The following is a 14,881-nucleotide window of genomic DNA, read 5'->3' as shown; positions in this document are numbered from 1 at the left end:
TCCCAGACTCCTGGGGACACCACCTGTCCAAGACCATCCGAAGCCAAGCTCAAGTCTGGGGTTTTTGCACTGCCCAGGGGATTCCAACGGGGCTGTAGCTCCTGGAAGGAGCTGTTCTACTCTGGTTTTAGCCTTCGCCAGGGGCGTATCCCTGAGGGGAGGGGTCTCCTGCTACTTCCACCTTCCATGGACCTGGGCTGGGATTTCTGCCTCTTCACCTGGTGAAGCTGCCCCTGATAAAAGTTCGTGTCTTCTGGAATCAGCAAATAACCTCAGGGTGAAAGTAGCTTGAGTGTTCTGTATCTACCTGGTTTTCCTTTCGATCTTCTGTTATGACCAGATGATTCTTTGCTGTCTCGTCAGTTCTTTAAGAAGTCTTAAAATAACATCCGTTTGAAAAATCTGGTTGTGTAGTCGTGTTCTGGTTGAGCTGATCCAGAATGGAGTATAACCGCAGCTCTCAGCCCTGTCAGACCCAGAGCCTGCCCTGCTTACCAGGGACAGAAGTCTCATGTGATTTCATGAAATGATGATCTGAATATGTATTTCCTAAGTGAGTTAGGTCAGAAGAGCTTGAGAAACTGCTGTAGGGTGACTTGGGGCAGCATCTGTCTTTCCTCCTTTTCTCCTGTCTGGATTGGGAGAGAAGGGAGGTGGGCTGTGGGAGACCAAGGAGCTCAGATGGCCAAGGCCTGGGCTGCTGGCCTCGCTGTCCTCCCGGGGCTCCAGGCTCCAGGCTCAGGGCCCCAATCTCCCTCTCCCATCTCAGCTTGCCAGGCCTGATGTGTGACTGTTTGGTGTCTGACTGCCACTTCTACATTTCACTTGCCTTCCCCTCCACTTGCAATGCCTCATTATTTTCTTCCCTTCAAGGCTAAACTCAAGCCCCCCTACCCCGCAACTCCGCCCCCATTACACATGAGGGAGTTGTTTCTAGATTCATGTGTTCATCTGGCAGACATTTCCTGAGCCCTGGTCTAGGGGCTGGGGACACAGTGATGAGTTCCACCCAGCCCTGCCTGCCTCGTGGAGCTTGGTGCGGTAGGCAAAAATAAGCAGATCAGCCTGTCAGACCCAGACCCCTGTTTAAGTGGAATTAAAAAATAATACAATCTATCCATATCCGTATTATGTAACATAAGAGGGGGATGGGTCCGGGGTCTGAGTGAGCCTGGAGCTGGGGGGAAGTATCAGGCCAATATAATGCTCCAAGGATTACAAAAAAGAGCAATGAAAGCAGTATATAACACAATCTATATAAACATAGAAACACATAAAGAAGTAAATTAATTAAAATGTATAATAGATAATGTATATTATAGAAGTAAATGTTGGGCACAATTAGAAGACCCAAGGAAGCCGTCAGAGCTTGCTTCTGCATCATGAATACAGCGGTCACAAATATAGGCATTTGGCTCTTGGCGTAGCTATAAGCGATGCATTTTCTGAAACACCAAAAATCTCCTGATAGAGTTTGAACAATACGAAGGACAGTCTTCCCTCCGTTTATATCTGAGTTGCTTTCCTGGAAAATTCAATGTTTGCTAAAACCATACAAAAACTGCTTTGTGTTTCTGTATGCCGCTCTGGGCCCAGACCACTGCCTGCAGCTGTCCACGTGCAAGTGTGCAGCAGAACATTCGAAGCAGGTGTCTCACTGGACAGTCTTCGTGGTGCAGATGTCCTGCCCACTAAATGCCAGGTGTGACTTCAATCGCTGGATAATCAAAATTGCTCCCCCCATTTTCAAAACACCCCCTGGTGTGTGGCCCTACTCCCCTGACTCCTGCTGGGAGCCAGTGGCCTCTAGCAAGGCAGAGAGATTGATATAGTGACTGGGGAAGCCCTGGGAGCTCCAACTCAACCTGAAGAAGCAGGAGGACTTCCTGGAGGGGGTGACACTCCAGCTGAGCAGAACGCCACGAAGGCATACTCTCTCCAAAAAACTGAGTGCATGTTTCTGGAAGTGGTGACCATTCATGCTGGTGGTGCTGAGGTGGGCTGGGCAAGGCAGCCCTTGGTGGCTCTGTCTGCTCTTGGAATTGCCATTTACCACCTCCCTCAAGGAAGTTCTGTCTTCTCTGAACTTTGACTCACACTTCTTTTCTCCTCCTGAGGGCACCAGGGGGCCTCTGCCTGCTCACTGGCTAGATGGAAAATACAGTTTCACTTTTAGTTCCCAGGGGCTGTATGCCAGCTTTTACCAGAGCAGGGACATAGCCTTCCTTCTGGAGGGTAGATGAGAGGGGCTGAAGGAGGGGGCTCCCCGTCTCTGTGATCTGCTCCCCCAGTGGTCCCTTTCTAGGTCCCCCAGCACACTATCTTTTTCCTGCATTCCATGCTACTGGAGCAATGTGCAGTTCTGGAGGCGTCTTAGAGGCCATAAGCCCACGCCCTTGCCCAGGGTGTGATTCCCTCCTCTGACAGGGCACTCACTGCCTCACAGCGCAGCTCTTGTCAAATAGACCTAGTCTCCTGTGTCAGCATTTCACCATGACCCAGAATCCACGATCTCCTCCCGCCACACTGTAGAATAGGATTTTCCAACTCATGCATCTTTTTGATAAGCAGAAAAATCTTACACCCTTCTGGAGTTTGGGCTTATGACAATCATTAGTATTTTGTGTGCTTTCCAAAATAAAAATTGTAATAGTGAATTTGTTTCTGGAATTTTGTTTGGCCCTGCCTTAGGTTGAGTTCCCTAAGGTGGGAGAATTATTGAGCCAAGTTCTCAGGAGGAGAGTGAGGGAGCCTTGCTCACACAGGGCAGAGGAAGAGCAGACAAAGATGTAGTTTCAGGGGAAGAGAAGCCTTAGCTTCATCTCACCAGGAGCTGGGGAGTGACCGGCATGCAGACAGTCTCCCAGAGGCCAGGCTGTTACCTGCCTGCGCCAGCCACTGGATGGGTCTGCTCTTCGGGAGGGGGATGTAACTTCTCAGGTATCTATGGCAGTTGGCCAGAGAAGGATGCAGGTGTGAGCTGATAGCTGCCAATGTCCACAAAAGCTGGGCACTAACAGGGCAAAGGGTGAGGGCCCAAGAATCTCAGATTAATCTCCCGTGGGGCAGAGAGCATGTATCCACCTCACAAGTGAGATCCTGTTCTCAAACCTCCTATCGGGACTCTCCATTCTTCTTAGTCTAGGATGCTCTTAGTTCTTCAGTGTTCTTCCAACCACTACCTCTTTACGTGGGGGAGCTGAGGTGGGATTTGAGGGCAGGGCTGCAGGCTGGGGTTTTCTCCATGGAGGGCCCTGAGCCTTATGTGAACCAGTCTCCCTGCTTCGCCTGCCCTACCACAGACTGCCTCTTCAAGGTGTGCCCCATGAACCGCTACTCGGCCCAGAAGCAGTACTGGAAGGCCAAACAGACCAAGCAGGACAAGGAGAAGATTGCCGATGTGGTGCTGCTGCAGAAGTTGCAGGTGTGTGTGCGCAGGGGTGCGCTGTGTGTGTGTATGCATTAGGAACCTGAGCACACACCCAGGGCCACTGCTTGCCAGAGCTGATGGGGGCCCTGTGGCGGAGCTTTTTTAAAACCCCAAAGTGCAAGATTGGTGTGCACTGCTGTGAGTGAGGTGGAAGGAGTAGAGTGTCCTCCCAGTGACCCACTTGTCTAATGACCCTTTGTGCCACTTAGAAGAAGGTGCCCCTTCCTCCAGGCTGGCATAGCCCTATGCCAGGGCACGTAGCTCAGTGAGTGGAAGGTGGACAGGGTTCAGCTCCCACCCAACCCTTTAGCTAGACACCGTGGTGCAGTGAACAACCTGTATAGCTGTGCAGTGGCTCCAGGGAACATGATTTGAGAACTAGTCTTAATGTCTCCCCTTTGTTTTACAGAATTGGAGCCTGGGACCTATAGAGGGCACTGAGCTTTCTGTGGTTATCCTCTAAGTTTGCAGTAGGGCCTAGATGGTCCCTGGGTCTCTGACTCACCTTGGATTCCTTGGACAGAGGGGTGGTGTAAGGTGTGAGGGCCTGGTGGTTGCTCATGGGCCTTCGGGTCAGTGGCCCAGTTCAAATCCTGGGCAGTCCTCTCTGGACAGAGCTCAGGGCCCCAGGCCCAGGCCCCATGGAGAGGAGAGTGAGAGGCTTTGGTGTGTTAGCACTTTGCACACTACTTCTGAGACTCTCTTGGCCCTGATGCCCCCCAGCCCCTGTGTTCCTTGCCCTGAGGAGTGAGTGTGAAATGGGGGAATGGTGGGCCTGCCCCACAGCTGTGAACTGGGCTGGAGAGAGGGGGCTGGGGGGTGGGCTGCCTAAGCTCTGTGATGAAGAACCCTATCCCTTTCCCTGGGCTGGAACTGTCACAGGCTTCCTCCTGCTACTGACACAGGCTGAGGCTGAACTGGGAATCTGGTCTGGGCACAGGGCCCTCATATGTGCACAGACACTGCTCAGAACTACATGTAGTCACACAGCTATGTACTGTGGGTCTGCGGAAAGTCACTGGTACACAGCAAAGCTCCCCTACAGCCACCTTCACGCTGGCCTCAGTCTTGAGGCCCCTGTAATGGGACCGAAAAGAAAGCAGAGGGACCAGTGCTCTCAGGAAGTGCCAGTCTGGAGCCCCTGACTCCAGGAACTCCCCCTGTCTGATGGAGGAGATAGAGCCTGTCCCCAGCTGGGGTAGCTTTCAGTCTAATGTGACATAAGTGCCAAAAAAGGTGTCCTTAATGGAGTGCAAACCAAATCCTCAAGGCCACCAGAGTTGCATCCATCAGAATCGAATGGGAATGCTCCCTGGAGACAGTGAGCTGGGAACACACACAGTTTTCGGAGGGAGGGTGGAGGAATGGGATGGAAGAGGAGGGAGTGGCACCAAGCATGCCTGTCAGTCATTGGGCTGGGGCGGGGGTCCCTTGTTGGGGCGTTAGGAATCTGGTGAGGTGGGGGTAGTGAGGCACAGCTTAGGTGTCTGCTGGGCTGTCTGGGGACACAGGGGACTCAAGGCCTGGCTGGCATGCCCCCTCCAGAGGGAGGTGATGGAGTGGGGACACACTAGTGGTAGTCAGGGGTGAGGGATTTGGTTCCTTGGGCTGCAGGATGTATGACCTCAGGCTGCCCTTCCACACTTGGAGCCTCAGTCCCTCTCAGTAATGGGAGGGCATGGGTCAGATGGCCTCTGAGAGTCACTCTGGGTGCAGTGCCAGGAACTGTGTGTGTGTGCATGCACGTGCACATGTGTGGGGGAACATGCTCCTCCAGGAGTGGGCTCCTCCACCTCACATGTACCTGTACAGCATGCAGCCCAAATGGAGCAGAAGCAGAACGACACGGAGAACAAGAAGGTGCATGGGGACATTGTGAAGTATGGCAGTGTGATCCAGGTGAGACCCCCACCCTGCATCTCCCCCTGAGGAGGCCTGGGCTGCTGTTGGGTAAGGAGTGCCAGCTGACATGCCCTCTGTGGGTTTGTCCCCAGTGGGAGGCTCTGGGACTGCCTCTGGGACTGCATATCTGTTTCTGTATATGGCTTGAGTAGCTGTGTCCAAGGGCGTGTGTTCATCATGGTGGTTACCAGCACCGATTCTGGATCCACGTGGTCTAGGTTCAAATCTTGTCCTTGTGACTTAGGCAAGTTACCTAACTTCCTGGTGCCTCCATGTTCCCATCTGTAAGATCAGGCCAATGATAGTAGTTCCCTCTTGGCATGAAATAATACCTATAAGGTATTTAGAACATCGTTTTATGTGATCACCTGGGTGCCCAACTCGGCGTGTTTGTGTGTATGGTTGTGTGTGTCTCAGTCTGTGTGTTTGAGTCTGTGTGTCTGGCAGTGTGTACAGCCAGCTGTGACCAAGGGTCCAGTAGGCCCCCCTAGTAACCCCCACTCTGATGGGCTGGCCTCCTGGGGTTCCTCACCTCACCCCCAGCTCCTGCACATGAAAAGCAACAAGTACCTGACAGTGAACAAGCGGCTGCCGGCCCTGCTGGAGAAGAATGCCATGCGGGTGACGCTGGATGCCACGGGCAATGAGGGCTCCTGGCTCTTCATCCAGCCCTTCTGGAAGCTGCGGAGCAATGGGGACAATGTGAGGACAGGGCCAGGCTGGAGGGCCCTGGTGGGAGGTGAAGGCCACAGCTCCAGAGGAGCTTCTAGATGCTCTTTGATGTGGGCATTGAATCAGGTCATGTCCACTTTTTAGAGGAGCAGACTGAGACAAGAGAGAGGCCTGGGGCTTTGGCCCTTCTCACTCTTACTCTGCCGGCTTGTCCCCATAGGTGGTCGTGGGGGACAAGGTGATCCTGAATCCCGTCAATGCTGGGCAGCCTCTGCATGCCAGTAATTATGAGCTCAGCGACAATGCTGGCTGCAAGGAGGTGAGTGGGGTGGTGGAGCCAGCCCTTCAGGGGAGAGGTGACCCACAGTCCTGAGGGTATGGACCCACCCCTCCCCACCAGGGTCTCTTCCTCCAGTCCCTTCTGGCCCACTGGTTAAGTCGGGGCTCACCGCTCTCCCACCCATCTCCCAACATTGCCCCCATTCTCTACCCCACAGGTTGGCAGCCCCAGGGCACTTGGGCTGAGTTTTGAGGGCTCTGGCTGGGAGAAGACACCTCCTCCTGTGCTCTTGTGGGGGCTGGGCTAGTCCTCTCTTTGCCCCTCTCTAGGACTTCAGTGATGCCTGGCTCCTCAATGGTTTGGGTCCGCCTGGCATCATGGGTCTCTCCGCCCTTCCCCAGGTCAACTCTGTGAACTGCAACACCAGCTGGAAGATCAACCTCTTCATGCAGTTTCGAGACCACATGGATGAGGTGTTGAAAGGGGTAAGGTCATGGAGCACCCCCCGACCCCTGCCCTGCCACTGCCTTACCATTCCTGCCCTGTACCCAGCTCTGCTCGCCATCTGGCCCTTCCCTCCATGCACCCCCTGCTCTGGCTCTCTCCGCCCCCACAGGGGCCCACCCACCAGCCCCAACTTGACCTCCCCTTCTCTTGTTTCTGGCCTCATAATCTCCCTCTCCAAGTTCTGGCTGTTCTCAGTTTGTTCACTTGCTAAGGGGGTGTCAGTGGACTAGGGTCCCCATCCTCCCACCTTGGGGTGGGCCCAGATCTTTTGAACACCCTGTCCCCTTCCCCACACCAGCTCGCTGGATCCAGACCAGGCCCCCTACTCTTTGCCCTGTGCCCTCTTGGACAAGGACATGAAGCGACTGAGTCAGGGCCTATGTCCTGGTTCTAGACCTGCCAGTATGGACGCTAGAACATGAGGGGCTAGGGTCCCCATCCTCCCACCTTGGGGTGGGCCCAGATCTTTTGAACACCCTGTCCCCTTCCCCACACCAGCTCGCTGGATCCAGACCAGGCCCCCTACTCTTTGCCCTGTGCCCTCTTGGACAAGGACGTGAAGCGACTGAGTCAGGGCCTGTGTCCTGGTTCTAGACCTGCCAGTGTGGACGCTAGAACATGAGGGATTGACAGGTGGGGAGGGACGAGCCTGCGGAGGAGAAAGTACTGCTGGAAAATATCGCAGTAAAGACTTTCGGAGGGACCAGAGCAGAGGGTGGAAGGAGGGCTGGAAGAGGTCGTCAGAGAAACCCTGAAAACCAGACGTAGGGGGAGAGAGGATTCAGAGGTTCCCAAGGGGGCTTATAGGGGATGAAACTAGCCAGTTGGGGTGCAGGCAGTAAGTGCAGGGGAAGGTTTGAGGGGCAGATTTGGGGGAAGCAGTGAGGGTGGGACTCCTCAACTAGGGGAATTAGCGGTGATACCTGTTAAAGGGACAGGTGACAGGCTCACGAACAGCTACCTAAGGAGGCCGCCCTATGTTTACTACACAGAAACCTGTAGTGTTCCCTTTGCCCTTCTCCCCCAGCCAGGCTGCTCTGTCAGACTTTCCTGTCCCCCTCAGGCTTCCTCAGTCCCTCGTCCTCCTCCCTCCCATCTCCCAGACTGTTTCCCATCTATCCGTGCTCTGTGCCTTTCTCTCCCTCCCTTAAGCCTGCACATCATCCGCACATCAGTCAAGGCCCAGTCCACGTGCCACGTCCTCTTGGAATCCTTCCCTGATTATACATTCCAGCTCCAACTTTGTGTAGCACTTAGAAAAGGAAGGAAGCATCACTGGGCCAAACCCTGAGGTGCTGCCCAGAGTGGTTTTGGTGAATCTATCATGGCTCCAATGTTAGATTCCAGGCAACTTGGAAGAGAGACTTGAGCTAACAAAGCCCATCCTTTGGTGTCACCCTGCACTACCTGGGTACAGAAGTCACCAGGTTCTGCTATAGTAACTGACCCAATCTGTGTATATGTATTCATCTCTTCATTCATCCACTCAACGCATTCCCTCCATAGATGTTGGCTGAGTACTTTGTGTCTAGCGCAGTGCAGGAGAAACAGATAATGCTGTCAGTAACAGTGATAGGAGCGGCAGCCGTGCCCTGAGAGCCTGCTGAGTGGTTCGCTATGGGAGGAAGTGTAGTGGGGAGGTGAGGGTGTGGGCTCTGGAGCTGCGGTATGGATTCATGTCCCATTTGTCCCTAGCTACATGACCTTCGGCAGGACACTTTACCTTCTCTGTGCCTCAGTTTCTCCACCTTTAAAATGGAGATAATGAGATATGTATCCAGAGGGTTAGTGTGAAGATTAGGTGAGGAAGTTCATGTAAAGGGCTTGCACAGTAGCTGGCACATGGTAAGAGCGTAGTGTTACTTCTTTATACAAATTACAGTCCTCACAATTTCTGCGAGGTCAGTGTTCCATTTACAGAGGCGGAAACTGAGGCCCAGAGATGTTAAGGGACTTATACAAGGTCACACAGCTTATAAGAACAGGGCCAGGATCCAAACTTGGTCTCAGTGTCCAGAGCTACAGAGATGAACAGGCCATGGTCCCTGCACTCCAGCTGCTCCAGGCCAGCGGGGAGCAAAAGGAATGGGCATGATGTATCAATACTTGGGCAGAAAGGGCCCAAGAGGGGTGCAACTATGGGCTTGGGGAGATCCCTCCTGCCTTCATGGAGGCGGTGACTTGAGATTGGCCTTTAGAGGTCAGGCAGGGTTTCTAGAGGGGGATGATCAAGGGCAGGTTGGGGAGGGGGATGATCAAGGGCAGGTTCGAACATGAAAGGCTGGGGAAGGCTCTGAGTAAGAGCATGTCCCGCCCCAGCTGTCTGGAGCTTCCGAATTTGGGGTCTAAGCTGAGGGTTATGGGCAGTGCCTAGCTGAGGGTCCTGGCCGCCCTCTGGTGGGGTTCAGCGTGCATCTCACCCTCTGCTTGCTGGCTCTGGAAGGAGCAAGTGGGGTCCAGCCAGCCGCACCTGCATCTGAGGCATGTGGTGTTGGCCCCTGGGAGGGTCCTTATCCATTCTGAGCCTACACCCGCTGCCTGCAGGGAGACGTGGTGCGGCTGTTCCATGCGGAGCAGGAGAAGTTCCTGACTTGTGATGAGTACAAGGGCAAGCTGCAGGTGTTCCTGCGTACTACACTGCGCCAGTCTGCCACCTCGGCCACCAGCTCCAACGCCCTCTGGGAGGTGGAGGTCAGATTCCTGCTTCTGGTGCCTGGGACCCAGCCCTTCTCTCCAGCTCTGGGTTCCACCCCTCCCTCTTCCCCCATCACCCTGGGGGGGTGGGAGGTCAACCCTGCCTCTACTCTGAGTACCCCCAGAGTCAAGAGGCCAGGAGAGGTCCAGGAGACACCTACCCAGAGCTCTCTAGGCCTCCAGTGCCCCTCCTTGCCATGCTTCCCCCTTTGAACTTCTCCTCCCTGAATAACCTCACCCCTGCCTCACCCCTGGACCCCCCAGGTGGTCCACCATGACCCCTGTCGTGGAGGAGCTGGCCACTGGAATGGCCTGTACCGCTTCAAGCACCTGGCCACGGGCAACTACTTGGCTGCTGAGGTGAGTGGGGAGGCGAAAGGCATCCTGGGAGCTCAGGCTATGTGTGCGTAGGGGCATGCACAAGCGTGTGTGCCTGGCGCCCGTCTACACACATAGATGTGTCTGTGGAATCCGGCTTACTTGTACTCATACATTTATTTAACATATTATCAAATGAATGCACAACTGTAAATAAGCCTAATAAATATTATGCCGCTACTATTTGCCAGGAGCTATTCTAGGCACTGGGAGATAGCAGTGAGCAAAATTCCCAGAATGGAACTTACATTCAATATCCATGTGTGTCCATAATGCACAGGCTTGTGTGTATTGGGATATTCCTGTGTGTGTGTGTGTGTGTGTGTTCATCTGTGGGTCTGGAGAGGGACCATGAAGGGTAGGATCTGGGGGCTCTCATTGGTGGCTCCTCCAGGAGTCACATGGATTTTGGGGCTGGGGTGGCCACTGGGAGGGTGGGGGCTGCCTGCCCCAACCTAGGGCTGTATGTAGACTTTATTTTGGGGTAGGAGTCATGTGAGTATAGCTTGGTATTCAATAGCTCTCCCCCATCTTGTATCTTTGTCTAGGAGAACCCCAGCTACAAGGGTGATGCCTCTGATCCCAAGGCAGCAGGAGTGGTGAGGACCAAAGCAGGGCTCTAGGGCCAGGGGAACAGTGACTAACCTTGTGCATCACTCTCTGGGTGGGCGGGGCAGGGGAGGCCATGAGACCCTGGGAGGTGGATTAGAGGGAGAAGGCCTCTCAGGTAGGATCTTGGTGGTTTTAGGGGACCCAAGAGGAGGGAGGGACTCCTGCCTGAGCTGGGATCTTCACCCCAGGGTGTGCAGGGCCGTGCAGGTCGCCGGAACGCTGGGGAGAAGATCAAGTACCGCCTCGTGGCTGTGCCTCATGGCAACGACATTGCCTCGCTCTTTGAGCTGGACCCTACCACACTGCAGAAAACTGACTCTTTTGTGCCCCGGTGGGTAGGCGCCATGTGCCTGGGGGCTGGCTGGGGGTACCCAGGTAGGGCCTGCCTGTCCCTGGATTCCCTGCATCCCCTACTTCTTTGTTCTCCTGAGGTCCTTGGGCCTTAGGAACTGCATGACCTGTCCCCCTGGGGATTGAGCTCTGAGACTTGTAGGCAGGTAACTGCCATTGAACGCTTGCTGTGCTAGTGGCTTTATGAAAATGCTTTCTCTCCAGTATTCTTTGCCCCTGTCAATCTGGGTATTTAGGAGCAGGCTGCATGATAGTTTGTCCAGGGTATATTGGGTGGGGGGCTGGGCCCCCTGACCCGTAAGGCCCCTAACCTTGAGATTCTAGGACTTTACATCAAGAAAATTCCTGGGTGTCAATCAGGCATTATCATTTACTAGCCGTATGACCTCAGGCCACGTGCTCAATCACTGTGCCCCAATTTCATCACCTGTCAAGTGGGAATATCTAGTCTACCCAGAGTCACTACAGGCCCACGATACCTTATCTGAAACTCTTGGGGCTAGTTCCATTTGGAGATTCAGATTGCTTTTCATTTCAGAAAGGTAATTATATTTCATAATCAAAGACATGAGCATTTCTGCTGTGAAACACATGTATATTGAGACTAAATGGGATAAACAGTCTCAATAGCCTCATTTGTCCAAATGAATTTTGGTCCCAAGTTTACAAACAAGCCTTGGCTTTTCGAGCGCTTTGGGTTTGGGGAGTGTGGGTGAGGCGTGTGTGCCTGGGTAAGCGTGGCCGTTAGCACGGGGCCTAGGGCGCTTGCTGGTCACTTGTCTCTGGCTCCTCACCTGGAGGGGACCAACCCCTGACTCATGGCTGCTGGGTGTGGAGCGTTAGCACGGGGCCTAGGGCGCTTGCTGGTCACTTGTCTCTTGGCTCCTCACCTGGAGGGGACCAACCCCTGACTCATGGCTGCTGGGTGTGGAGCGAGGTGGAAGATGTGAAGCCCTTGGGGGTTAGAGAGGGCACACAGCTGTGACTTGCTCTGTGGCGCATTCTGTGCCCTTCCCCTGGCTCTGCCTGCAGGAACTCGTATGTCCGGCTGCGGCACCTCTGCACCAACACGTGGATCCAGAGCACCAACGTGCCCATCGATGTTGAGGAGGAGCGGCCCATCCGGCTCATGGTGCGGGATGCCCAGGGCCGGGGGGCCGGACTGGGGTCCGAGCTTGTCCCTGGGCTCCCTGCTGACCTCTGTCCCTGCAGCTGGGCACCTGCCCCACCAAGGAGGACAAGGAGGCCTTTGCCATCGTGTCGGTTCCTGTGTCCGAGATCCGAGACCTGGACTTTGCCAACGATGCCAGCTCCATGTTGGCTAGTGCTGTGGAGAAACTGAACGAGGGCTTCATCAGCCAGAATGACCGAAGGTGCTCAGGACAGGGTTACTGAGATTTTCTGAGAGGCTTGTCCTCCCGGGGTCTGCATTTCATGAACAAAGGAGTCACGAAGCAGAAGCTGGGCAGGCTGGGCTGGCATGAGGGGCACAGAAGTAGGGACTGATTTCTGTGGGGCTCTGGGTAGCCCCGGGCCCCTGCCTCACTGTTCATGTACTCCCAGAATTAATCCTATGATGGAGCTCTCATTACCCCTGTTTTACTGATGATGGGACTGAGGTTCAGAGAGACTTGTCCAAGGTCACACAGCTAGTTAAATGGCAGACAGAATGGAAATGATGAATCCTTCACACCAAACACCCTGCCTTGTGCCCTGTTGTTCCTTTTCAGATTGGAGTACACTGAGATTTTTTTGTCTTGGGGCCACTTCAGAATCCAGAGTGGGTGGGGCAAGGGTGCATTTTGAGAGCAGTTTATGATGAAGCTGGGGAGAGAATTTCAAGGCCAGTGATGATGGGCTTTATGCTTTGGATAGCAGCGCTGGTATGAGACCTCGTGAGAGCTGTATTTGGTCACAAGGGATGGTTAGCCATGGGGGGATGTGAGAGCACATGGTAGGTCCTGGGGGCTTTCTCATGGTCAGCGCCTCACACTCGTCATCCCTCATGTCCTTTTGTGAAGGTTTGTTATCCAGCTGCTGGAGGACCTGGTGTTCTTTGTCAGTGATGTCCCCAACAACGGGCAGAACGTCCTCGACATCATGGTCACCAAGCCCAACCGGGAACGGCAGAAGCTGATGAGGGAGCAGAACATCCTCAAACAGGTGCCTGTGCCCATGAGCAGACCTGCAGTGGCAGGCCTTGGGGAAGGGGCCAGGCCACATGGAACAGGGTGCCTTTTTAACACAAGTTTGCCTTTTCCTGTCTCTACTTGACCTACAATCTCTCTACAGTTTCTCATCATCCCCTTTTAATAAAAAAACTATACATTTACTGAGCACTTAGCATGTGCCAGGCACTGCCCTAAGTGCCCTACATGTATTGGCTCATTCGATTCTCTCAACCTGGTGGAGACCCTATTATTATCCCCATTTTACCTGTGAGGAAACTGAGGCACACAGAGGTTGGAATACACAGCTAGGAAGTAGCAGGGCCAGGATTTGAATTCAGGATGTTGGGTCCACAACTTGTGCTTTAAAAATTTTTTTTCTAAGTTTTTATTATGAAAATTTTCAAATATTGAGAAAGTATTGAAAGAATAGTATAATGAACACCGCACATCTACTGTCTGAATTCACATGTTACCATTCTGCCAGTTTGGCTTCATGTATCTCTGCATCTATACATTCAAAATCGGGTGTACCTCACCCCTAAAGTTTTCAGCGTGCACCTCCTAAGAATAAGGACATTGTCCTACATAAGCACAGTACCATTCTCACACTCAAGAAAAGTCGCAATTATACCCTATCTGTATCAAATTTCTCTACCTTTCCCAAAATGTCTTCTTAAAGCTTGGTTTTCTTTTTTGAACCAGGATCCATTATGATTTTCTCACTTCATTCTGGTCTGTCTCTTTGGTCTCTGTTCTAGAACAGTTTTTCACCTCCACCCAATCCCTACCTTTAAAAAATTTTTAAATTACATTACTTTTTTTTATTTTTATTTTTTAACAAGCGAGGCCTGTGTTTTGTCTTTTAAGCTCTGGCCACACTGCCCTGGCCTGCCTTTTCTCTTAGTCGCAGACCCCTTTGCTCTTACCCCAGACTCTGAGCCAGGCCCAGGATCTGAATTGAGATTAGAATTCACGTCGGTGAGGGATGGGCTGAGGTCAGTGTTAGGATTCTGGCCAGGAGAAGGGAGTGAGTTCCTGGGGGTAATTAGGGGTGCAGGCAGGTGTGGGGAATCCCTTCTTATTCTCCCTGCTCCCCCAGATCTTTGGCATTCTGAAGGCTCCGTTCCGTGACAAGGGGGGTGAGGGGCCCCTGGTGCGGCTGGAGGAGCTGTCGGACCAGAAGAACGCCCCCTACCAGCACATGTTCCGCCTCTGCTACCGGGTGCTGCGGCATTCCCAGGAGGACTACCGCAAGAACCAGGTGCCTGCCTGCCCTGGCCGGAGCCCTCTTGGCCCGGCACCCCCGCTCACTGCTTGCTGGCTTGCTGACTCCACTCGTGCTTTCATTCACTCAGCGAGCATTTACTGAGGCACACACCGTGTTCTAGGCACTGTTTGAGGCCCTGGGAACATGGTAGGGAACTAGACAGTAGGGCTGGCTTCATGGGCATATAACGTTCTGTGCTGGATTTAATGCTCTGTTGCTGTCTTGAAATGGTTAATATTTAAAAGGGTCCTGCCGTTTCATTTTGCACTGGGCCCCACAAATTATGTAGCTGGTCCTGCCAGACAGACAGACAATTTCAGTCTGGCAGGGAGACAGACCTTGCGCTGAATAACTATACTGTATAAACCTCCTCTTCGGCCCAGTGTGGGCTTCCTCTCCTGGAACCCCCCCTTTTCCAGGATCAGGGTCCCCTGCTGGTGTCAGAGCCCTCTCTCGAGGTCTGGGGCAGTGTTCTGGAGCAGAGCTGCCACCCCAGTGACCCCAGCCTGTCTGCCCCCCAGGAGCACATTGCTAAGCAATTTGGGATGATGCAGTCCCAGATCGGCTACGACATCTTGGCTGAAGACACCATCACTGCCCTGCTGCCCAACAACAGC

General features: G+C 53.5%; 1 protein-coding gene across 1 annotated transcript in view; it reads left to right on the top strand.

Annotated features, from left to right (window-relative positions):
• The window catches only part of ITPR3 (inositol 1,4,5-trisphosphate receptor type 3), a 65,434-nt gene that overhangs the window by 21,276 nt on the left and 29,277 nt on the right, over positions 1–14,881 (top strand). The window contains exons 3-16 of the mRNA XM_025043694.1: positions 3,303–3,424; positions 5,243–5,329; positions 5,876–6,034; positions 6,225–6,323; positions 6,686–6,769; positions 9,336–9,482; positions 9,750–9,845; positions 10,412–10,462; positions 10,664–10,806; positions 11,859–11,958; positions 12,039–12,199; positions 12,848–12,989; positions 14,097–14,258; positions 14,786–14,881. Of these exons, the coding sequence (XP_024899462.1) occupies positions 3,303–3,424; positions 5,243–5,329; positions 5,876–6,034; positions 6,225–6,323; positions 6,686–6,769; positions 9,336–9,482; positions 9,750–9,845; positions 10,412–10,462; positions 10,664–10,806; positions 11,859–11,958; positions 12,039–12,199; positions 12,848–12,989; positions 14,097–14,258; positions 14,786–14,881 (1,649 nt within the window). The remainder of the gene's footprint in view (positions 1–3,302; positions 3,425–5,242; positions 5,330–5,875; positions 6,035–6,224; positions 6,324–6,685; positions 6,770–9,335; positions 9,483–9,749; positions 9,846–10,411; positions 10,463–10,663; positions 10,807–11,858; positions 11,959–12,038; positions 12,200–12,847; positions 12,990–14,096; positions 14,259–14,785) is intronic.

This window comes from Pteropus alecto, unplaced genomic scaffold, assembly GCF_000325575.1.
Source record: "Pteropus alecto unplaced genomic scaffold, ASM32557v1 scaffold202, whole genome shotgun sequence".
NCBI lineage: Eukaryota > Metazoa > Chordata > Mammalia > Chiroptera > Pteropodidae > Pteropus > Pteropus alecto.
Note: the sequence above shows the minus strand (reverse complement) of the source record. Positions and strands in the feature narration are given on the sequence as shown.